The 26267-nt window shown below is 43.7% G+C and overlaps 1 protein-coding gene across 1 annotated transcript in view; it reads right to left on the minus strand.

Annotated features, from left to right (window-relative positions):
• Positions 1-26267, minus strand: part of DOK5 (docking protein 5) — a 169300-nt gene that overhangs the window by 92206 nt on the left and 50827 nt on the right. Inside the window, exon 2 of the mRNA XM_006141894.2 lies at positions 1163-1270. Coding sequence (XP_006141956.1) covers positions 1163-1270 — 108 coding nt within the window. The remainder of the gene's footprint in view (positions 1-1162; positions 1271-26267) is intronic.

The following is a 26267-nucleotide window of genomic DNA, read 5'->3' on the forward strand; positions in this document are numbered from 1 at the left end:
CTTGGGATTTTCAGCATGCATGAGCACACACACGTACCCAGTGTGAGTTTCAAGCCACACCCACGTCCCAGGTGTGATTTAAAAGCCACTGGATCCAGGACTGAAACCGCAGTCGGTCTTTTGGGAATCCAACAACGTAACCATTACTCCATCTGCTGGTCCCATAATTACTACTTTCGATGAGGAAGATTCACTACAACTAAGAAGCTGTAAGTCTGAATTAAATTTAATCATGAAACCTAAAGAAATCAACAAATGAGGGACTAGCAGTTATCGTAATGGCTATGTCACTGGACTTCCACGTAGTCGACCGCAGTTCGCGTCCCGGACCCAGTGGCTTAAAACTCACACCAGGTGCATGTGTGTGCATGCCCAAGATCCCAAGAGGAGAACGGAGGAGAAGGGATTGCGGTGTGGCCATCCCCCCTGGAGGGTGATTTCTTGCTTTCTGTCTCTCTGTCTCTCTTTGTCTGTCTGGTGAGCGCATGCACCCTATAGCAAAAACCTCTCCAAAAAAATAAAAAAGAAGTCAACAAATGAGTGGAACTTTAACCAGCCACCTGTTTTCTGGTCCTTCCTCTCCCTCTTCTCCCCACATTGCCTAAGCACTGAACCTGCATGTTCTCTACATCAGGCACTGTTCTAGACACAAGTGATCCAGTCCTTACCTGGAAGGGAGTTCCAGGCTGGGAAAAGCAGAATCTACTATGAGAATGGAAATTTTACATAGAGAGCAACACAGTTAAGTTCTATACTTGAACAACAGAACACAGTAGAACACCTGAAGAGTGGCTTTACCTTACACAATTATTTTAAACACTTAGTACATAGACGTTACTCTAGAGAAGTTCTGTCCTCAGCAAAAGTATTATATGGAGCCAGCAGGTGGCATAGTGGTTAGGTACTGGACTCCCACATGGTGGCCTGTGGTTTGAGTCCCAGACATGGAGGCTTGCTTTGTCACTTTCCTTTCCTCTCTTTCTTTCTTTGGTCAAGTTAAACAATAATAATAACAAGTGAAATTAAATAAATAAACAATTCTTTAAAAAAAGAGTATGGTCTGTGCCTTTGTTAAATAACCTAAACAAGGTTTCAAATGGAATGAATTCAAGGGCTCGCCTTGTGAGCTGATTTCTAGAAACCTACAGCAATTGAGCCTTACCTTATGGTAACACCGGAAATATGCAGCGCGTTCATCGGAAAATTTTTCCAGTCTTTTTGGACCTTTGCTTGAAGCTTTCTTGAATACTAACCAACAGCGCTGATAAATCTGGAAGGAAATACAAAGACTGCACTCAGCATCTCCACCAGCTTGGCTCTTACTGACATTTGCAGTTAAATGTTTTCTTTTTAACGTTTTCACCTGTAAAATATTCACAAGCCGGAAGTGTGAGGTTGCTTTGCAGAAATAAAATTAAAACACACACATGTAAGATTTGTTTCCACATTAGGCATATTTTGTCATTCAAACAATTACCAAATATAAGTATTTGAAAGTAAATTTCTTCATATTTTGGTAACAAAATCATGGAGCACGTTTCAGAAAACATCCCAGAGATACAAATTCCAAATCAGTACAGATAACATAGACATCCATGGCACATGCTCTAATTGCAAATCGAATTAAATGTGGAAAGTGTGGGCTTGCTCTACGCTGAAGATCTCATTGCCAGTTCTAGAATGAGACAACTCATGTGTGTCACATGACCTTATGCATACCTGTCCCAAGATATTATGCATGCCCGATGGTGAGTAGTTAATAACTAGCTGATCAGCATCCACCAGATTCTTGGTTATTTTGGAGAAGTTTTTGCTATAAGGCACGGGTGTTCACCAGAAAGAAAGAGAGAGAGAGACAGAAAGCAAGAAATCACCCCCTCAAGGGGGATGGCCACGCCACAATCCCTTCTCCTCCACTCTCCTCTCGGGATCTTGGGCATGCATGCACACACACCCAGTGTGAGTTTAAACCACTGGATCCAGGACTTGAACTGTGATTGACTACATGGGAGTCCAGCAACATAGCCATTACGCCAACTGCTGGTCCCAACATCCACCAGATTCTTGCTTAGGAAATTCAACCCAGAGACTTGAAGGTTGTTATAAAAGGTGTGATCTGAGTTCAGAGGTCAATGCTGGTAGGTAAACTGAGGTTCATAGCCATATTGAACCACGAACGCCATAGTTAAGCAGAGGAAACTGCTACAGAGAACTAGACCACTTCTTCTGTAAGTAGAGAAGACATTGGTTTCTTTGTTATTGTTCAGTCGTAATCTGGAGAGCCAGCCCTTCCTCGAGTCTTCTTAGAGAGCGTCTATATCCCGGGCTCCCACCCCAGTCAACAGTGCTACAGCTTTTAATTGAGCGAGTTCGAAGAAGCCTCTGACTCTAGCAACCAGAACTGCCCTGATGGGGAAAACTTATATAAACTAAATCTGTATATTAAAATATTAATAAGACCAAAGAGAGAAAACACAAAGAGCTAATGAGCACATGAAAAATAATTTTGTCCAAAAGCAAAATAAAATGAGGGTTTTCTTGGTAAACCTAAACACTAATAAGGTTTGAATTAATGACAATATTCACTAATGGCAACAATCTGAATGGCACTTTTATACACCACTGGTGACATTTAAAGGCCGTTTGGTAGAAAATAACCTTAAAAAAAATAAGATTTTATGTTAAGGAAAAAGCCCCAAATGTGGCCCACAATGAAAAGGGAATTCTATATTCAAGGACTGATGTGTGGGTGCGTGGAGCCATGCTTTTCCTCTTGACCCTTAAACCACCGTCAAAGCACTGTGTACACGTGATGTCGTATAGTCAACCATACATTTTATGCACTATAAAGCTTAAAAACCTCTGTACTAGTAAGAAGAAACAAAACAAAGTCTGCATAAGACATAGCCAGGGCCAGTGGGTGGCATGGTGGTTAAGACACTGGACTCCCCCATGGCCAACCATGGTTGGAGTCTCAGACTTAGAGGCTGGCTTGCTTGCTCTCTCTCTCTCTCGCTCTCTCTCTCTTTCTCTCTCTCTCTCTCATTCTTGTTAGTGTGTGTGCCCAAAAGAACTCTTAGGGAATTATCCCACAGAAATGGAAATTTATTTACACACACACACACACACACACACACACACAAATCTATATACGAACGCTCATAATGGCTTTATTCTTAATAGCCAAACCTAAAAACAACTCATATGTCTTCCTGTGGGTGAATCATTAAGAAATTGTGGTATATCTATACTGTGGAATATTATTTGGCAATAAAAAATAAACTATTGCTATATGAGTCACCTTGAATATCCAAGGAATGATGCTGAGTGGAGGAAAAACAAAACCCAAACCAAAACACAAAACACAAAAAAATTGCATACCACACAATAGCATTTACATAACATTCTTGACAGGACAAAAGTATATAAATGGGAAACAGATTAGTGGATTAAGAGGTTAAGAGTCTCTGAGGTGGCTAGGGAAGGTTAACTTAAGGGACCCTCATGGTAATGGGATTGTTCTGTACCTGGACTGTGCTCATGTCATTATCTTATCGATGATCATAACACCGTCATTTCAAAGACTTCATTACTAGATAAAGGATATAGGATCTTTGTGGAATATTTCTTACAAGCAAATGTGACTCTGTAATTATCTCAAAATAGAAGGTTTAATTAAATTGTTTTAAAGATGAAAGATGTAGAGATATTTAACCAAGATTTTAAGATTACAGCCAAATAAGTGTCATCTACGTTTTTCTCCAGTCCTAATTTTTTTTCCCACCAGATTATGGTCTCATTAACCACTAGATGAAGTAACTGCAAGAAGACAGGTTACAGGGGCTATTGGCAAGAGTTCAAAAACAAAATCCTTTTCAGGGTAAAGCTTCAGCTATGAAAATGAACGTTCTCTGTACTCTGGTTGGCAGGAGGAGTCTTATTAACATCCTGCTCATGTCTGAATAACAGATGAGACCACTGGCTGCCTGAAATTTTTACCACAACCAGAGGACTGTAATTAGAATGTGAGCGACTGTCACTCTGCTTGTTCAAATAAAGGGTGTGGAAAATAGGTTTCTCACTGTCATTCCATTACCGGTAACCTCTTGTTTTTCTTCAAACCCCTGAGAATGTGTTCGGAAATGGAATATGCTAAAGCTTTGCAAAAAATATATCCACTACAAGAAAAAATATTTTCACTGAGGAAGTATTTTAAATTTCCTAGTTACACCCCAATTTTCAGACCTAATTTTCAAGAAGAGCATTTCTAACTTGTTAGATTGCTCATTTTCTTCACAGTTGAATCTCTATTTGCCTGGTGTCCATCCAAAGGCTGTTGAATACGAGCTAGCGGCCTTAATTTCAGCCTGCCTAATGATTCCCATCTTTGATCTTTCTGCATTAAGTTTAGGAAACCTTTGTTTCTCCTTTTTTTGTTTTTCTCTTGTTTTATAAAGTAGTAAGGGCAATAGCGCAATAGCATAATAAAAACATAACAAAAATACTATCATGTAGAGTAGCGAGCAACAGTACTAGAAAGTCACTGTGGAATAAATTATTTAAACACGTTGGCTCATCAGCGGATCAGGAAATTCAAGTCTGGTTTATGAAAGGGCAGTTTAGGCGTCACACTGCAGCCTACAAATCCATGTACAGAAGTAGACAGCATGCAAGTTGAGAGTGATAGGTGCAATTAAGACCCTTCCCTTATCCCTTCATACTTCATACATCAGTGATTCTCAGAGTGTGACCCATCATCACTCAAGATAAGTGTTAAATATGCAGATTCCTAGAGATTAGCCAAGGTCTACTGAATCTCAAGCTCCTGGGGTGGGCCAGGCAGATTTGCTCTTTCACATGTTCTCTGGTATTTTATCTGTAATTTGCAAAGTAATGCCATGAATATTCATTGAGTACTTTCAGATTACACTGGGCCTCTCACTTGGGATTGTTGACAAGTCTCCAAGAAGTGCTTCCCAGTGACGGCCTCTGAGATGGGCAGCTTGCAAAAAGCAGCACAAAATGGTCTTTGAAAGCCACCGTGAGATGCTGCCTTGAGGTTGAGAGACATCGTGAAGGTGACGTGTAATCTGCTGTCAACAGCCACCACACACTATCCAACACACACTAGTAACAGTCACTTCGTATCCAGAGGACTAAAACCTCATCCTAAATGCCTCAGTATCATCTAGAGGAAGTAAACAGGAAGACTCACTAACTATGGTAACAAGTAGAGACTAGCTAAAGTAACACCACTGTTTAGCAGGATGACAATTTGAGACTAATCTCATTCACCTAATCCCATTCACCTACAGCAGGTTTTGTTTTTTAAATGCATTCATTCAACTGTTTCCATATTGAATATGACAAATCTACTTAACCATCTCTAGCAGTTTTTTTAACATTTTGTTTAAATTGACTATTTTTAAATTATTTATTTATTCATTCATTCATTTTTATTTTTATTTTTATTTTTATTTGACCAGAGAGAGAGAGAGAGGGAAAGTGAGAAAGCAAGCTACCAGGTCTGGAACTCGAACCATGGTCACCCATGTGGAAGTGTCCAGCACCTTAACCACTATGCCACTTGCTGGTCCCTAAATTGACTATTTTTAAACTAATCACTTTATTTAATTTAAAAGAGGGACTTTTTATCCCAATCATAATAGAAAAAAGTGGTTTCACTGGCCACACACAGTAGATGGTGGTAACAAAAAATAAATTCAAGAATTCAATGAGAAAATCATTTTCACGTTGATCTATCTCACCTCCTCTGTACCAGGGTCTCTCTGTCTCAGCACTACTGACGTTTTAGGCCAGATCATTTGCTGCAGGGTGGACCTAGGTGACTTGCTGGGCACCCTAACTTGGTAGCATCTCTTGCCTCCATCCACTAAATATCAGTAGCACCCTCCCCTATCCCAGTTGACAACTAAAATGTCTCCAGACATTGCCAAATATTCCCTGTGAGGTAAAATTGGAAGCAATGATATAGATTAATGTGTATTGATCTTTGACTGCACACTTGAGAAATATGAGGCTTCATGAATATCTCCAAAGCTCCTGGTTTCGAAAAGTCAGTGCACACAAGCTACTGCCAAAGTTTAAACACAGAAGATGGTCATGCAGTTCTCCAGCAGCAGATGTTGTAGTTACATGAAAATCTCATTCAGTGTGTATTTTGTTGTAGGGGATAATGGTTTTATTATACCTAATTTTCAGCCTTCTAATGTCACCAGTCCACATATAATTTGTTCTGTTTTTCCCTTGTCTTTCCTTTCTTTAAAATTTGATACCCTTAACAATTGCTTAGCCCTGGTTTAAAATCCCTGAAAAAAAAATTTTTTTTGGCTTCTTTTCTTAGCTAAGGATACTCTGATAGGCTCACCAAGATTTCTGCTGCCAAGAAGAAGCTGAAACAATTAAAGATTCAGTTAGAGTTCTTCATTTTATTAGCAGTGCCTCACCATGTCTTAGACAGAGTCTCGATTTTCATTCTGGAGGATGTGTGGACAGTTATGAAGATAACAGAAACAAATTCTGGTCACAAAATTCCTGTTTAAATTGTACACTGGTTCCATGTAAACTGCAAAAAAGAGGAAAACCTAAGATGTGGCCACTTGGGCTGTGTTCATCGCGAGAGTTGGCAGACTTTTTCTGTAAAGAGGTCTTTGGGGGTCTTTGTTGCAACTGCTCAATCCAGTACCACTTGAAAAAGCCATGGAACATATGGAAATGAGTGGGTGTGGCTATCTCCCAATAAAACTTTATTCACAAAAAACCAGCAGTGGGCCAGATTTCCCATGGGTCACACTTTGCCAACTTCCGATCTATGGTAGTATTTCTTGACTCTCTATACTCAAGTTACTTTTGGTGAACATAAAATTTTGTTCAACCTGTCTCCTTCCTGGGGAGAACAGCAGAGTTAACATGCCCCAGGCAAGAATCTCAATACATTCTCCATCTCCCATGACTCTCTGTCCACAGGGAACACAGAGGCCCTCCTGTATACATTCTCCATCTCCCAGGACTCTGTCCACAGGGAACACAGAGGCCCTCCTGAAGGTGACGTGTGCTGGTGCACAGACACTAGTACGCCCCACTAGCCTGGAGAGCTAGTCAGTTTGTTATACAGTTACGTCAGTCTGCGGAGAAGAGGGGCACGTTAGGAAACACACAAAAATTGTCTTTCATTTTGCCAGCATTCCTTCTCTGTTATCATATCACATTTCTCTTCTCCGAACATTCACCCAACCTCTAAAGATATATCCTCAGTCACATGGTGCTGCTTTAGCTCATTTCCCCTTTCTGACACAGTTTCACCTACTCGCCCAAACAAATCAGCCGGTTCTCTCATCCAGGGTGTGAATATCAACGCCTCATGCTGGCTGAACTCTTTCTATGCACTGCAGAGTCCTTCGTGTGCATTCTTTTAATTAACCCTCCCTAAAATTCTATGAGGCAAGGGTTATTACTATCCCTATTTTACAGATGAGGAAATTTAGCCTTTATGAGGTTAAGCATCTTACTCAAGGTTATGAAAGGTGGAAAACCAAGCCAGGATTTCAACTTTGCTTTGCCTGTCTCTGAAAAACAAGTTCTTAACCATTATTCCAGGATTTTTCCAGAAAAGTTGGACTCCTAGGAATGCATGAATTTATGCTGAGGGTCGATCCATCTGTAAGAAGTTTATTTTCATGCTTATCATAATCTAAAAAGAGACATCTACTTGTATCCAATATGCTCTTTCGTCTGGAAGACTACTTTATAGCTAATCTATTTTGGTGTGACATTTGCATTTGTGAGTTTAAGTTCATTGGCACCAAGTGTTCACCTGAGGTGATAGTTTTGAAGGAAGTGCTTCTGAAACAAGGTTCTTAAAATGCTTCTCGAGGACTCCAAGGTATCCTCACAGTTTGCAAGAAGTGTTTGTTTTGGAAAGAACTCTGTATGTGAAAATGTCTTCGGTATCCTTGACAGCAGTACAGACACCCAAGTGTGCTGAGTATTTCTAAGTACTTTAGAAGTAGTCCATGCAACTTCTCAGCTCCTCACAGCCTTCCTGCCTCTCTCACACCCACCCTCTTACAAGTCCTTAGTCATAGCAGCAATAAACAATTGTCCAGGCTCACTGACTCCCTGTTGGTCTCTGCAGTCCACTTCCAGGGGCTGACCTTCTCATGACTTCTCCATGAGTGCCCAGCCCTCCTATTTGGCCAGGACTAGCCTCCTAAAGTCTCAGGCTCCTCTGTCTCTTTGAGGCTGAGGAATAGCCACAAGGACTTCCCAACAGCCATAAAAAATAGTGCTGGTGGATATAATCTGTGAGCCTAGGACTTGAATCGCAGAAAACAGGAGCTAAGAGTGAGCCAGTGGCTAATTTCCCCTCCCTCTTCTCTGCCATTGTCTGCATATTTCTCCTCCTACAGCACAAGAGCTTTGGCCTGGATCATCTCTGAGACTAAGATGTGCAGAACTGTCCAGTGCTAGAAATGACTCGGTCACAACAGGATTTCAAAAGCTGATACCCAAAAGGAACAAGAGAGGCAGTTCTTCAACATCCTAGAATCATAGCAGGTAGGCTGCTACCAACTCCACTCACAAAAATAATGAGCTGGGTCAGAATCAGGTATTTTATAAAGGAAAAAAAAATTTTAATGAGTAAACAACATGATTCTATGCCTATCATTTGTATGTATATCTTTCATCTGTAAGGAAAGAAATGCTAATTTGGAAACAGCTGCACAGAGAGTAGCAAGGTACATTTTTAATTCACTGTAAAGAAAAATACCAGCACAAAATGGCATAATTAATCATAAAGTATGCAAAGAGGATTAAAAATACTTAAAAAGCATCCATAGGCAATAAATTAGCAGTAGCAATCCTTTCCTGATGATGAAGTAAATTAGCACAACCTTTCTACAGGCAGAATTTTGCTTGCACTTTGACCCAGAAATGCTACTTCGAGGAACCTCTCCCTGGGGAAATAATTAAGGAAATATGCAAACATATGGGAACAGGGCTCTTTGGAGTAAAAACTGGGATATACTCTAAATGTTTCAGAGTACAGCTCTAATTAATCATGGCATCGCTATAAACTGGAAATTGTCATCATTAAGAATGATAAATGATAAAATGATATTTATTTATTTCATTTTAAAAATTTGCTCAGGGCACATGTGCTCCCTAAAAAGAGATAGAAAGATGGAGAGAAAGGAAGGAAGAAATCATCCCCAACACTGTAATCCCTTCTCCTCCATCATTTCTTCATCCTGTCAGGATTTGGGGAACACACACACACACACACACCAAGTATGTTTTCCAAGCTGCTGGGACCGGGATTTGAACTGCACAGTTGACCACGTGGAATCCAGTTCCCTTAACCACTGGGCCATGGGGCTGACCCCAAAATGATATTTATACCATAGAAAATGCTATTAGTAAATTACTAAGTATAAAATGGAGGTTATCTCTGCTTTTTAATCTATTTCTCTTCCAGAATGTATACATATGTAGTCATTCAGCAAATAGGGCCCAGTTGTTTAAGCAAGAAGATTTTGAATATAGTTGCTCTCTCTCTCTCTCTCTTTCTCTCTCTCTCTCTCTCACACACACACACACACACACACACACACACACAAGTCTAGGGGGAAAGATGTGCTTTAACGGAAAACTACACATACTCCTGTTAGCACCTTGCCAGGGTTATAGCTTTTGAATCTGTGGGAGCTATTCCACTACTCTGTGAATTGCAAGACTCTGATAGCGATGCAAGTGATTCTAGTCTTTACAGATGCAAATTTATGTCTTGTTCATAGAGGTTCACGTGACTCCCTTTCCCACCTCCAAAGTCAATGATGTTAGATGTGCCTTCTTTCGAACATTCATTTCACTGTTCTGGGTATATAAATGGTTCTTTAGATTAGTCTTTGAACTAATTATAATACTCTGCTTTGTTCCCTCACTTAATTAATGAATTAAGTAAAATCATTTGGATTTTTTTTTTAATTTGCCAGTGGGTGGGTGTGTGCACTCACTGAAGATGGAGGGGTGTGTGAGAAAGCACCCCCATGCCACAATCCTCTCTTCTCCACCTCTCCCTCCTTTTAGGATTTTGGGCATGTAGGCACATGCACCCAGGGAGTTTCTCAAGCCACCCAGTCTAAGATAAGAATCAAACCACGTAGTGAGTCTCAATCACCTAGGGATCTAGCCATCTTAATCCCCAGGCCACCGGCTGGTTCCCATTAAGCAGAATTTCTAATACGTGTTAACTACACTTTCACTTCAGAGTTATAACTTCACTTGTTTTGAAAACCATCTTTAACACAATCCATCGGTCACTGAGTCCTATATATTGCTAGCCTTGCTAACCCTGGAATATCTTTACTTCTCTGCCGCCTTGATCTAAGCCATCATCATCTGAGTTTCAGAGAATTCTTGCCACTTTTCAGTCTGTTTTATGTATAACATCTGGACAATCTCTACAACATTAACCTGATCATAGTACTCCTCTGCTTCAGGCATATCTGCAGTGGCCTATTATCTTTAGGATAAAAACCAACATCTTTTTTTTTTTTTTTAGAGGTTTTTGCTATAGGGCGCATGTGCTCGCCAGACAGACAGAGAGAGACAGAGAGACAGAAAGCGAGAAATCATCCCCCAGGGGGGATGGCCATGCCGCAATCCCTTCTCTTCCATTCTCCTCTTGGGATCTTGGGCACGCACACACACGTGCCTGGCGTGAGTTTAAGCCACTGGGTCTGGGATGCAAACCGCGGTCAACTACATGGGAGTCCAGCGACATAGCCATTACGCTAACTGCTGGTCCCAAAAACCAACATCTTAATAGGGCATTTCAGAACTTACAGAAACTGGCCCTTCCCTACCTGATAACCTTTTCTTTTTTCTTCTTTCTTTCTTTTTATTTTTTGCTGCTTTCTTCATTATGTATTCTTCACTTATACATATCTCTTGAACTAAAAATGCATTTTTAGTATTCAAGTAAGTAATATGGGGTTTTTTTGGGTTCTTTCTTTCTTTCTTTCTTTCGTTCTTTTTCTTTTTAGAGAGAGAGATTTTTGCTATAGGGCATGTGAACTTGCTGGAGAGACAGAGAGACAGAAAGTGAGAAATCCCCCCCCCCCCCAGCGGGTATGGCTACACCATAATCTCTTCTCCTCCATTTTCCTCTTGAGTTCTTGAGCATGCACGCACATGTGCCTGTCGTGAGTTTCAAGCTGCCGGGTCCGGGACTTACACTACGGTCGACTATGTGGGAGTCCATTAACGTAACCACTGTGCCATCTTCTGGTCCAGTAATATGTTATTTTTAGAAAAATTCTCCTGGATCAATATTCACCATGAATTGCTCAGCACAAAGTCAGTCAGTGTAAAGAGAGTCAGCACTTGGGAACCAGCAGTTAGCATAATGGCTATGTCGCTGGACTCCCACGTGGTCGACCGCGGTTCGTGTCCCGGACCCGGTGGCTTAAAACTCACGCCGGGCGCGTGTGCGTGCATGCCCAAGATCCCGAGAGGAGAATGGAGGAGAAGGGATTGCGGCGTGACCATCCCCCCTGGGGGGTGATTTCTCGCTTTCTGTCTCTATGTCTCTCTCTGTCTGTCTGGCGAGCGCACGCGCCCTACAGTGAAAATCTCTCCAAAAAAAAAAAAGAGAGTCAGCACTTGTCTTTCTCTAATGCCTTTCTGACCTCCAGATCCATCCAGTAGGAGGAAGGGTAAGAATGAAAAGTAGAATTGCACGAAGAAGGTATGATGGTTAGATTTATTTACCTAGCTTCTATTTCTAATGAGTCTTACAGAAAATATAAAGAAGTGCTAAAAACCCTCAAGTATTGGGTGTGCATGATGTCCAAACCTAAAATTGAGAACTCACATCCTTCATGACTTCATTCGACGTGCCTGGCATCGTTTATGTACAAGGGATATGGCTGTAGACAAAACAGGAAGACCTGTTACCTTCACTGGGCTTGCAGACGTTTGTTAAGACATATTCACTTATGTGCATGGGTGTAGGAGTGCGCGCTTTCCACTACATAAACGGCATGCCATATGGTGTTAATTGCACTCCAGGAAGAGAGATAAACCAAGGGATGTGGGTGGAAATTGCTAGTGGCGGGTATGGAGATGTTAAGGAGGGTGGTCAGGGAAGTTCACACAGAGTGGTGTCATCAAAGACCTGAGCAGTCTAGGGCACAACTGAATAATTATGTAGAGGGAGAAGGAGGGCTCTGGGTGGAAGAGCAGGCCTTGAGACAGACACCTGCCTGGAATGTTCAGGGAATAAGCACACAGCAGAGGTGAGAGAGGACAGGGCTGACCATGGTGGTGAGGCTGGGTCAGACTGGGCAGGACCTAGGGGTCTTAATGAGAAGACTCGACTTTGGGACCAGCAGCTAGTGTAATGGCTATGTTGCTGGACTCCCACGTAGTCGACCACATTTCGAGTCCCAGACCCAGTGGCTTAAAACTCACGCCGGGTGTGTGTGTGTGCGTGCCCAAGATCCCGAGAGGAGAATGGAGGAGAAGAGATTGCGGCGTGACCATCCCCCCTGGGGGATGATTTCTCGCTTTCTGTCTCTCTGTCTCTCTCTGTCTGTCTGGCAAGCGCACGCACCCTATAGCAAAAACCTCTCAAAAAAAAAAAAGAAGACTCGGCTTTGATCTGAGTGATGGGGAAGAAGACAAAGTGTTCTGAATGGAAGTGATGCAACCCAGCCACGGGACGTGAGCCCCACAGTCAGGGTGAAAGGCAAGAAGTAAATAAGCTTTCAAAGTGTTTCCATGGTAACAGTTCACCTTATTTTTTTTTTCTTTATTCACACACGCGAGAGAGAGAGGCATACCCTCCACAGAGTCTGTCACCCGCAGTCTCCCTCCTCCAGTCACCCAGCTGGATGAACCTTGGCCACTTGCTCATAGTCCTGACGTGTTTCAGGCTGACTGGGCTGGGGGTTCAAACAGTAGTTACCATGTGGGATCCAGCTTCTCTGGGTGAGTGCCTCACCATCACACCACAGAGCCAGCTCAATTTTGAATGAACTAGTCATACTGCCTTCCCTACAGGACTGCAGGAACAATGGAATAAATCAGTGCATTTAAAGGACGTGGCATCTTTTCAGTATCCAGTGAGTGCTTCGTCACAGTTAGCTGCTCGCCCCATCCAGCGAGGTGGGGATGTACTTCCAAACGAGAACACACATTCTGTCTCCCCCATTTACTTCTCTGTCAGAATTCAGTCACCTCTGTCATCTCGGTATTAGCATCCATTGAGATCTTTCTGATTCTTTGCCTGATGAGAATTTTTTCTTTTGAAACTGGGGCAGCTAGGGTATTGCTAGGGTCCAGATCTTAATTAAACCTCTTTCAGCAAAAAGGATTCCCCTAGTAATGCTATGGGGAGCAGGGGTAGGTGTAGATGATTCCTTGTCACTGATGGTAAAAATCCTGGCCACCTCTTGGAATCACTGACACCTGAGAGGTCCCTCGTTACTGCTGGATGTGGGTGGCTATTCTACCTGCCCACATGGTCCCCACTGATCTATGGTAGGGGTGGTCTCATGATCAGTGGTGGTGCTGACTCTATCCCAATGGGGAGAGGGAGGAACACTTCATTGTCATTGGTTTGAGTTAAAGGTCTAGACTTCCCAGTTGGTCTCCAAGGATGCCATGCTGGGGAGGGCTCCTTACTGCTGGGTAGAGAGGAAGCCTTGACTACCTGCTTGACCTTCACAGCTACGCCCTGGATAGGGCATTGGGACAGCTCACTGCAGTCTCATGAGGACAGAAGTCTGGGTCCTCCACCTGGTCTCCATGGGCAAGGGCGTGGTCAAGCCTTTCTGGTGGCATCTGGTTGGTGTAGACCAGAGTTCTACCCTGCTAGGCTGCCCCATTTCCTGGTCCTTTGGAAGCAAAGAGCAGGTTTTTGTTGGGGCCTTTTGTTTTGTGTGTGGCCATTGGCATTTCTGAGTTTCTGGCCTCTTCTGCTCCATGTGAAGGATGCATAAGGCCCAGCCAGCCCTCCTCCTCTCCACCTTGCGGAGTCTCCCTCAGATCTATTTATACAGTGTCCCAACTTTACAGTCTCTGAGAGGAACAGGGAAGGGTCCATCGACCAGCTCCTCCAGGAAGCAGACAGATGTCTGTAAATGCACTTCCAAGTCTTTCCTCGTGTCAAGTTCGCTAACATTGCATTGCACATGGCTGAGCCCAGAATCAGCGTGGATGTGGACAATCAAGGCTCAGGGCAAAGATCATGGTTGTAACTGAGGCCATTAATGCACTCGCTATCCACCGTGCTGTCACCTTCACAGGTGACAGATCTAAAGTACCCCTCCAGGCCTCCACATATCTGGCTTCAAATCAACACCTGAAATTATTTTGCTTGCTGATCGGTTGTATTTGTTTTCTGCCTCCCTCTTTAGAACATAAAAAGAATCACGTTTCATCTAAACCGCTTTACATCATCAAGGCCTGAAGGGCATTCAGTCCTCATTGCTTTCTTTTGGATTGGCTGAGAGAATAAACAAATGAGCACATAAATGAATAGGAAAAAACACTAAGAACTCAAGAGATTTCCCAGAATTTTGTAAATGATGCTCTTGGATAGCAGAGATCCTCAGAATAAAGCTGGCACTTCTCAATAAGTCTTAGCTGGCATCTTTGGACAAGAGAGTTAAAGACAAACACATACATACACACACCCCTTCAGAGTATGTAACATACAACCATTCACATCATACTGAGAGATACTGTTTTGAAAGAAACGTTCTCAAACAATTACGCAACACATTTTTCCTTGGAAAGCGCATTCCACAAAATGCCTTTTTTACTACTATGGGAAAAGGCTCTGGTGACCATTTCTCACATCAGTGTTTTCAAACTTCAGTGGGTTTTGTTCTAAAGCCACAGAACCTCAAGGTGAATCAATTTCCATATAGACTAAAATACGTATATTCCTATAATTAGAAATAGGTTATAACAAAAGGTCTAGATACTGTGGCAAAAATAAAATCTCAAATTAATGAGTTGCCATTAAAGATGCCTACTTTAAAACTGCACACAATTGTAACAGTTTCAGATGGAAACATTTCAGCAAGGCTCAGGCCTGCCCTTCCTCACATGCAGGTGAAAGGCCAGTCATGCAAGGGCTCAGGGCAGAAAGGAGAATGCCACTCTCAAAGAAAGCAAGGAAGAGTGACTCCCATGGCTGAGAGAGCTCTCAAAGAAACAAACTGAAACAACAAACAACAAAACTCCACAAGGAAGAGATGTTGCTAGAAAAAGGCAAAAGAGTGAACAAAATCACGTGCAGGTAGCATGGTGGTTAAGGCACTGGACTCCCACATGGTTGACCATGGTTCAGGTCCCAGACTCAGCAGCTTGAAGGTCACTCCAGGCGTGCATACATGCACTCTCAAAAGCCTGAGAGGAGAGAAGAGATGAAGAGATTGCAGCGTGGAGATCCCCCTAGAAAGTGTTTTCTCACTTTTCCTCTCTCCATCTCTCTCTGTCTTCAGTGAGTGCACACACCCTTTTAAGAAAAGGGACAAGCAGATGGCATAATGGTTACATTGCTGGACTCCCACACAGTCAACTGGGGTTCAAGTCTCAGAACCGGTGGCTTACAACTCACCCCCAAGTGTGTGTGTGTGTGTGTGTGTGTGTGTACAAAATTCCAAGAGGAATATGGAGGAGAAGGGATTGCAGCATGGCCATCCTCCCTGGGGGGTTATCTCTCGCTTTCTATCTCTCTGTCTCTCCAACAAGCCCATGTGCCCTATAGCAAAAAATCTCTCTCTTTAAAAACAAAAACAAACAAAAGGAGTAGTAAAAAATTCTAAACTGGCCCAGCCAAGTGGCATGGAAGTTAAATCAGCTGGATTCCACACAGCCGACTTTGCTGTTAAAGTCTGAGACGTGAGTTGTACAGATGTGCCCGAAATCCTAAGAGGAAGGTGAAGGAGAAGGGACTGTGGCATGACCATCCATCTCCCCACCTCTGGGGGACAGGGGTGCCTTCTCACTTTCTCTCTGCCCCCATCCCCAATCTTTCTCTCTCTCTTTCTAGTGAGTGCTTGTGCCCTAAAGCAAATTTTAAAATTTATCTATATAAATATCAAGAATTCAAGAGAAGAAAATTTGGGTGGTCATCGAGGAAGAAGTTGCAGATTTTTAGAAACAACTTCCAAGGAGAGACAAGTTTTCAAAATCTGCCCCCGTGGTTTCTCTTGTTTTTGTGTTTTACTCATTTCTTCCACAAAACAAGTGAGAGCAAGAAACGGGCACTGCCAACAGGTCCTCACACCCTGACCCACTTGGTCCCCACTGTCCCAGATCGCTGGCACGTGTGCACGCCTGCATGCACAGGGAGGACCCAGGATGCGCATCTAGGACCTTGTCTCTGTCATCCAGCGGCATTACTGCTGTACCACTGTCCGAGCCTCCAAATCTAATTTTACTGCAAAGATGTGGCATGCACGGTGCATGCAAGGTGCTCTTGTTCTGATTTGTTTTTCTTTTCTTAAGAATTATTTTATTTAACTTTATTTATTTTAATTTGATCAGAGAGGGACAGAAAGAGAGAGAGAGAGCGAGAAAGCAAGCTGCCAGGAACTGTGGTCGGCCAAGTGCGAGTCCAGCATCCTTAACCACCACGCCGGTACTGATTTCTTTTCAAGAATGAGAGGTATTCGACACTGTCAGCACATGACCTCATCCTCCTCCTCCTTCCTGGCTATGAGACGTACCCGGCTAAGTACCTCATGTGTACTTTCTCATGATAAGTGCCATCCATATGGTGTGAGCTAGGACCTATGGATGTCCTCTTCATACAGACGAAAACAAGGCCCAGAGCTTTCAGCAATGTGACCAAGGTCACACAGCTAATGTATTATGAAATCTCAGGTCCTGTCTACACTCTGAACTCAAATCTCCCTTGTTTGATTAAAAGTAAATCTTCCAGACCATCCATTTTTTATTTCATTTTTTAAAAGGTTTTTGCCATAGGGCGTGTGTGCTTGCCACAGAGAGAGTGAGAAAGAGACAGTGAGAGGAAAAGTAAGAAATCACCCTGGGGAGTGGGGGGGGGGGCCACGCCAATCCCTTCTCCTTCTTTCTCCTCTAGGGATTTTGGGCATGCATGCACACACACCTGGCATGATTTCTACAACACTGGGTCTGAGACTTGAACCATGGTCAGACATGTGGGAATCCAACACCTTACACCATGCCACCTGCTAGCGCCAAGACCACCCATTTTCATAATAGCTGGTGTCTAGCCATACTAGCCATTTTCATTTACAAGAGAAAAGGTGACACGGTGAGGATCAACCAGTAAGAAAAGAAATACCAGAGGCTGTGAACAGCCATGGCCCCCGCACATAGTCTCAAGACTGCATGGCACTTAGAAGCCCTCTGTCATGTCGTGGAGACATCCCCGTCTACGGCCACACATGGCACCCAGTGCCTTCCTTTCCCAAACCCTTCCCCACCTTCTTTCTTGCACCTGAGCACAATGCCCTGAGGAGCGGCCTTCCCATTCCACCACTTCCACCTGACTGCTTATTGTCCCCATATTGTGGTACTTCCTCGGCCTGTGTCCTTACACCTCTGTACCTGCAGAGTACACAGAGAAGCCTGACTTGGGCAGGAGCCCACCTGCGTATGTTCAATTGTTGCTTGCAAAATGTACACTCTGTGTGGTCTTCGGCAGGTTGTGACCTCTGTGCCCTTGCTGGTGTTCTACTAGTACCTACTTCATGGGGCGACTGAGAGGATCAAATGAGCCACTCCATTTACAGCACTTAGGGCAATGCCTGGCACATAGCAACTGTTTGACGAATGATCGATCCTTCTAGTAGCCCATCACCTGCAGGAGGAGAGGGGGTCTGTGCTCTTCATTGCCTTATCCCAGGTCTGCACGCTCACCATACCGCCGGTCCCCAAATACTTGCCGCAGAAAAGAATGAAGCCCTTCCATCGACACCCAGAGCGCCCTGACCTTCCCCCAGCATAAGCAAACTATGCTTTCTAGACATCGTTCGACGGTCTCTCTCTAGACCGTGAGTTCTCCGAGGGACAGAGCATGCTTTCTGCCCTGTTCTAACTGCAGTGCCTGGACCTGGGTGGGTAACAGAGCTGGCGAGAGCGTGAAGAAATAAATGAACGGTTAATGTAAGGGGTAAAGGCTACTGTCACACACTCAGCGGCATGCTATTTCAACATCCTTCCTTAGGATTGTCTTGGAAACTTGTCTCTGCAAAGTTTGACTGGAATTGCTTTTGCTTTTGTAGAAGATATAAAGAAAGCAGGGGCCCTTCCACCAGCAACTAATTGGAACCCAAATCCCCCAAGCCTCTGCGGGAGTAATGTGTGCAGGCGAGAGGCTCCACTTCCACCTTCCTAGGGTTCTAGCCCAGAAGGAACTGAGGAGGAGGCTGTTGGGTACTGCAAGGCCCAGGCATGGCATTCTCACTCTGGTTCATTATAAAATGAAACAAAGTTGGTGATTTTTTTCCCCTGAAGTATCAATTTACCTTCAAGAGTCCTATCAGTGTGGATTTTTCTACAGATCTCCCAGATTTAAAAGCTTCCCTGGCTCTAAGCTAGGTTCTATGGTAGATTTAGTCTTTTTTTTTTTTTTCTTTGTGAGATTTTGCCAAAGGGCATGTGTGTTTACAGGAGAGAGAGAGAGAGTCAGCGAGAGGGAAAGTGAAAAATCACCCCCCAGCGGGGATGGCCACGCTACAATTCCTTTTCCTCCATTCTTCTTGGGATTTTAGGCATCCATGCACACATTCCTAATGTGATTTTAAAGCTGCCAGGTCTGGGACTCAAACAACAGTCGGCCATGTGAAAGTCTAGTACCTTAACTACACCTGCTGGTTCCAGATGTAGTCTTTTGGGGGTCTGAGGCTGTACATCTAGAACTGAAAATGACTCCAGATTCAGCATGAGGATTTTAAGCTCCAGGGTGATGTTTTTCCAATACCGCATGGGGAAAAAATGGAATGACTAACATTAAAATCCATAATCTAATTTAATATACTTATTAATGGTGGACCACAAATCTGGCTCTAAGGAAGTATCATATTAGAAATCTGATGAGTGGTGAGTCACACTCTCCCCAAGATAAAAACAAACCAATTACTGAGAAAAGTCACCACAATTCTTTATACTCGGCCCAGACAGAAAGGCTGCCTCAGGGCCCCAGCAACAGACGTACTGCAGCTTGGATGATCCACGAAGGGCATCGGACAAGATCCTTCTCCCAAATGGGCAGATCCTTTGACCCAGCGATTTCACTCGGAGGAATTTACCTTATCTTTATCATATGTGTGAAGTAATGGCTGCAGGTGCACAAGGGTCTTCAATGCCTCTCTACTTATAATGGGAAAATATTAGAAATGGCCGGGACAGCCATCGGGAGAAGGTTGGAAAAACAGAGCCAGTCTACCATAGAAGGCGTGACGTCGAAAAGACTGCGACGAATCCACATCTGCCAATATCAACCGATCACCTCTAAGACTAGGAAGTGCACAGGTGTTAGCCAACACCTAGAAGAAACTAAGACACTAATCATTCAAAACCTCATGCCCAAATGTCACAGGAGACATTATTCTTAATAGTCAGAAAAACAGAAACAACCCAAATGTGCATGAATGAATGAAGAGAGAAACAAAATGTGGTCTATCCATACCATGGAATATGATCCAACCTTAAAAAAGGGATGAAATACTCATCTAGGCCTCAACATGGATGAACCTTGAAAACATTATACTCGGTGAAAGAAGGCCCAACACAAAATGTCTACATATCTATGATTCCACTAACATGAAATACCCTAAAAAAGCAAATCCATAGAAACAGAAAGATTAGCAGTTTTCAGGGACTACAGGGAAGGAGAGATGGGAGTAACTATTACTAATGAGTACAGGGTTTCTCTTTAGTGTGATGAAAAATTTGCAAACTTAGATTGATGTTACAGTTGTACAACCCTGGGCATCTACTAAAAAAATGCTGACTGAAACTTTAAAAGGGTAGATTTTGTGGTATGTGAATTATACCACAATAAAGCTGTTCTTTAAAAATAGTCACCTGGGACCAGCAGATGGTGTAACGGTTATGTTGCTGGACTCCCACATGGCTGACTGCGGTTTGAGTCTCAGACACGGAAGCTTGACACACACCCTGGGTGCATGTGCGTGTGTGACCAAAGTCCCGAGAGGAGGACGGAGGAGAAGGGATTGTGTGACTATCCCCGACCTCAGTGGGTGATTTCTCGCTTTCTGTCTCTCTTTGTGTCTCTGGTGAATGCGCAAACTCTACAGCAAAAATCTCTCCCTAAAAAAAAATAAATAAAAGTCACCCTATAGGACTGTTACAGAGGATAAGATTTGAAATGGTGACAGAATGGCGGGGGTGGGGGATGCCAGCAACTGTGAAGCCATCCTCATCTCTCACACATGGAACGATCACCGAGGGCGGCCCTCTGACCGTCACCATCTTCTTCAGTGCTTCCAACTACATAATGTTTTGGGGACTCAGAAAACAATACCCCCCAGGATTGCCCTTGGATGTTCTGAGTATTTTGAACTAAAGAAGCAGCCTCAGGACCAAGGTCCGTTTGACCTCCACCCTCCAGACCCTGTCTGTGGCACCTTTGCCTCGCCTGAAGCACAAGGAAGGGCCTTCTCTGAAGTTCCATCTGCCCAGTAGGGACACAAATGCCTTCAACTGTCTTAGTGAGATTTCGTTAACCAAGGCAGCTGAGACTCATCACTGGGCAAGAGACTGAAAATCAAATTCTGTCCCTAGAGCCCAGACGAACTCTGCCTCAGGGCATTGTCTGTCCCACTGCCTCAATCCTCTCCCATAACAACCATCACTCCTCACCTGAAACTGCCGCCAGACTCCACTTTCCTCTTCTCCTGGAAGAGGGTTTCAAGATTCAACCATCTGGTCCTTCCTGGAGTTTCATACTCCGCATGACGCCCACACACTTGGGTGTTAATCGGTTTACATACTTTCCTCCTGCATATCTAATTGCCATCAGTCTTATAGACACGTACTCTCAAACCTCAGGGGGTGAAAAATAAGTTTCTTTTTCCCTCCAGTGTATTATTATCATTATTACCAGTTCAGAGGTAAGAAATTAAAATATTAAACCTGCAATTAAAGAGAACTTCTGACTCAAGAACCCCCATTCTGTCCACTGGAATATCCCACCTCAATGTTCTGGTCGACTTATTCTAGTTATACCCTCCTCTTTAATACTCAGAGGCCTTCTGCATTAGCCATTAGGACACTAACTTCGAGCTAACAATTAGTACTTGTCATTATATCTTCACTGGGGCCAGCAGATGGGGTAATGGCTACATTGCTGGAGTCTCACATGGTCAACTGCAGTTCTAGTCCCGGACTCAGTGGCTTACAACTCACACTGGGCATGTGTGCATGCATACCCAAGATCCTGAGAGAAGAATGTAGGAGAGGGGATTGCAGTGTGGTTATCACCCCTGGGAGGGTGATTTCTTGCTTTCTATTCCACTGTCTCTCTCTGTCTCTCTGGTGAGCATATGTGTCCTACAACAAAAATCTCTCTTAAAAAATGACAATAATTATATCTCCACAATAGTTTTTTATTTTATTTTAATTTTTTTCTAGAGAGATTTTTGCTATCAGGCACATGTGCTCACCAGAGAGACAGAGAGACAGAAAGCGAGAAATCACCCTCAGGGGAGATGGCCGTGCCTCAATCCGTTCTCCTCCATTCTCCTCTCAGGATCTTGGGCATGCACACACATGCACCTGGCATGAGTTTTAAGCCACTGGGTCTGGGACTGGAACTATGGTCAACTACATGGGAGTCCAGCAACGCAACCATTAATGCCATCTGCTGGTCCCAGTTTTTCATTTTTCAATTCTTCCAGGAGGCAACTGCACTAACTGGAGAAAGGGGATGGGAATTGAGAAAAAACCCATATGGGGAATGTCCATGCCACAATCCCCTCCCCTTCATCTCTCTCTCCATGAGAGATTTTAGGTACCCACACACACATACACCCAGCATGTTTTCCAAGCCTCCAGGTGTGAAACTTGAACCACATGGTCAGCCATGTGGGATAAAGTCACTTTAACCACCACACCACCAGCTGGACCTCTACAGATAGTCCTAATAGAGAAAAAAGAGACCATGAAATTCAAACTGTGCCCTGTTGTCGGACCCTATTTGGGACCCAGCATGGGATGAGGAGAGAGGTGGTCCACTCAAAGATGCAGCAGCTTTAACGTCAAACAGTTGCTCAAACTAGAGAGAGCATTCTTATTATGCTGCTAATCTTGGGCTGATAGGTTCCAGCAACTCTGTGTGTGTGTGTGTGTGTGTGTGTAGGTTTTTCCATAGGGCACATGCACTCACCAGAGAGAGACAGAGACAGTGAGAGATCACCCCCATAGGAGATAGCCACGCTGCAATTCCTTCTCCTCCATTCTCCTGGGATTTAGGCCATGCACACACCCAGTGTGATTTTTCACTCTGCCAGGTCCGGACTCAAACTGTGGTCGGCCATGTGGGAATCTAACACTGTAACCACTATGCCACCTGCTGGCCCCTCTATTTTTTTCTTCTCCAAAATATACATTGCTTAGCTTTTTAGCTGATTACTTTAAAAATGCAACAATACAGAACTGCATAAAGAAAGTGGAAGGCTCCCTGCTCCTCCTCTCTATCCCGTATCCAGGGGTCACCACTTGAAGCAGTTCCAGAAAGCTGCCTCCGGTGTTGTTTGTTCTCTTCCTGCTCAATGGGGACGACCCCCTGGCCACACGCCAGAGGAGAAACTGTGTTTTCTAGGCTCCCTGCTAAAGCCAACTGATGAATACTGAACAAGGAGATGTGACAAGTTTTGTGCAGGCGTTCAGGGAGCCTTTTTAAAATGGGAGGGAACAAGAATTGCATGGCCTTCTGCCTTTCCTCCTCTCTCTGGCCTTTAAGATCCATAATGCATGGAGCCCTAGCATGTGTTTTGGACCCTGAGGTAATCTTGAGGTGGGAAGCCATGTATCAGCATGGTGAAACAGATGCACAAAAGGAACCTGTGTCCTATTGTTTGTGGAAGTTCCATACTAACTTCGACTTTTTCACACAAGAAAACTAAACAATCCTTTGTTGTTGTTAGAGAGATTTTTGCTATAGGGCGTGTGTGCTTGCTGGAAGTACAGAGAGAGTGACAGAGACAGAAAGTGACAAATCACCCCCTAGAGGGGATGGCCATGCTGCAATCCTTCCTCCTCTATTTTTCTCTCAGGACTCTGGGCACACATGCACATGCACCTGGCATGAGTTTCAAGCAGCCAGGTCCGGGACTTGAATCATAGTCAACTACGTGGGAGTCCAATAACATAACCATTACGCCATCTGCTGGTCCCAACTAAATAATCTTCTTTTTTTTTTTTTTTGGAGAGGTTTTTGCTATAGGGTACAGATGCTCCCCAGAAAGACAGAGAGACAGAAAGCAAGAAATCACCCCCCCCCCCCCCGCAAGAAACCCCCCCCCCCCCCGCAGGGAGGATAGCCACACCACAACCCCTTCTCCTCCATTATTCTCTCAGGATCTTGGGCACACACACACATGCGCCTGGCATGAGTTTAAGCCATCGGGTCTGGGACTTGAACCATGGTTGATTACATGGGAGTCTAGCGACATAGCCATTATGCCAATTGCTGGTCCCAACTAAATCTTAATAAGCCACTATTGTTCTGAGTTTGGGATATAAGAAGCCAATACCAATTCAAATACAGACACAGGAGCTTGACAAAGATGCAGTATTAAAACAACACTTCGAGGCCTATGCACTTGGGAAGGCTACGAGTTCCCATCTGGAGCCCTCCCCAAGTATCCTGGGCTTGCATGTGCCCGGGATTGGGGATGGCTGAGGTAGGGCTCCACTGTGGCTTCAAGGCCCTGTCAGGTAGGCACTCTCCTCTCTAAATAAGTAAATTTTAAAAAAACAAATAGAGATATAATCCTATCATTCTATATATATATATACATGAATGTATATGCATGGTTTTGAAAAACAGAGAAGATCCTATTAGGTGTTATGCTCCACCATGTTCTCCTTTACTGTTCCACTTGAAAGGAGATGGAAGGCGTCTCTCCACTTACGTAGGCGTACGCCCTGTTCCTCCTGATGGAGAGGGGAGGCACTTTCCAGGGAGGGATGCACCATCCTTCCTGTCTTAAAGTAGACTGGTGAACACAAATTGTTTCCTGCAGCCCTTTGCCATTTTGCTCAAGTCTTTCTTTAAATTCTTTCCTGGGTGGTGGTGTGGGGGCGGGGAACCTATTGCTACTCAGTTCCGCCTTCCCTGGGCATTTTGTTTTACTTTGTTCTTGGAGAAGCAACTTGGTTTCGCAGTTTCATATTTAGGAAAACTAACAAAAAGCCCTTTGAGGTTAGCATCCCGACTGGGCAGCCCAGCAACACCTGACCCAAGAGGTCTGCTCCTGGATGGGATGCCCCACGGCTGCCATGACAACACATCCACACTGTTCCGTGAAAGGAGCGAGCCCAGGAACAACCCGGAAACTGCAAGTGAAATTCTAAGCACAGCGATAGACACTTAAAATGCGTCTTCATTGACCAAACCACAGAAAAGTTACTATGAGGTCACCAAGAGGGTCATGATGTATCTTTCTATGTTTTTCTATGCAAAGATGCATCATGATTTTCCCAATGACTCAATAATTATTGGGAAAAATAATTTAAAAGAAAAATAAACTGTTAGAGGGGCTAGACAGCAGCCCAATAGTAAATATAATGCTCTGCAAGGCTGGCCCACATGGAAAGCTTCCGGTTCTTGTCCAGAGATCTCCCCAAGTGCTCCCAGGCTTGGGGAGGTGTGTGTGTTGTGACCTGGGGTTGGCAGACACAGAGAACAGACTGTGGTATCATGATTTTTTTAAGGGTTTAGTCTCTCTTTCTCTCTCTCCGAATAAATAAATAAACAAAAAATAAACTTTCAAAGCTATTCCCAGGGAGAGGGCATGGTGGTTAAGGCACATGACTCCCACAAGGCTGGCTGTGGTTCAAATTCCGGACCCAGCAGCTCGACAATCACACGAGGTATGTGTGTGTGTGTGTGTGTCTGTGTGTGTGCTCAAAATCCCAAGAGGAGAATGGAGAAGGAATTGTGGTGTGGCCATCCACCATGAGGGGTGATTTCTCACTTTCCCTCTCTCTGTCTCTCTCTCTCTCTTGCAAGAACACATGCCCTATGGCAAAAACATAAAAAATTTTAAAAAGAGAGAAGGTAAAGTCTAAACCAAAGACCCAACGTTTGCCACTGGAATTAGAATTGCAATTGAATGGGTAAAACAGACCTCATCTATCCTTCAAAGACCAAACCCATGTTTTCAAGCAAGTTGGTCAAGTTTTCAATTTTAGAAAGAAGTACCAACGGAAGAAATTCTGCAGCTCATCCTTCTGTTGAAAGTACAATTATTTCAGTGTCCTTATCAGACCTGTACAGAAACTTCTACTACGGTATTTTGAACCACCTTCTGGTAAAATTAAAAGAACAGGCAACCCATAGTTTAACAAACATTATCTATAATAAATAAAATTTCATTATGTCTTAAACATTACGGTCTGTGATAAGCAATTGATCTCAAACCATCTCTACCTTTGAATAGAAATTGTACTCTCCCTTCACACGGGTATTCAGTAAAGAAAAAAGAAAAAGGTTACTTTCCAATAACAGACAGACCGGCTGTTTTCTCAGAGACGTCAGACACAGCCATGTGGAAGACGAGATATCTATTATTGGAAGATGGAATTGCTCCAGGTATTTTGAAAAACACACAATTTAATTTAATTACATGGCTCTAGGGAACTTGCAGCAATTGGACATCTTTTTTGTATTCCCAAGTTTTTGTTCTTTTTTTTTTTTTTTTCCTAACCACATATCCTTGGTTTCTGCCAAGTGCTGACTTGGTTCATAAGCAAACCACAAGTCCCCAGCAAGAAAGTTTGAATCCTAAGGAGACAGTCTTGACTCCTGACATTCTTTAACTCTGTCAGCCTTTCCCTTCCCAGCGGGGCACCCCAGGAAGCCAGCTCTAGATCAAGGGGAACACATACATTTTTCCTGAACATTCACCAGAGAGAGCCCTGGGGATCCTGGCACCAAGCTGGCTGTCGCTGTCATGGTCCCATCTCTGCTCCCTTAGCCTTCA

Source organism: Tupaia chinensis, unplaced genomic scaffold, assembly GCF_000334495.1.
Source record: "Tupaia chinensis unplaced genomic scaffold, TupChi_1.0 Scaffold000066_1, whole genome shotgun sequence".
NCBI lineage: Eukaryota > Metazoa > Chordata > Mammalia > Scandentia > Tupaiidae > Tupaia > Tupaia belangeri.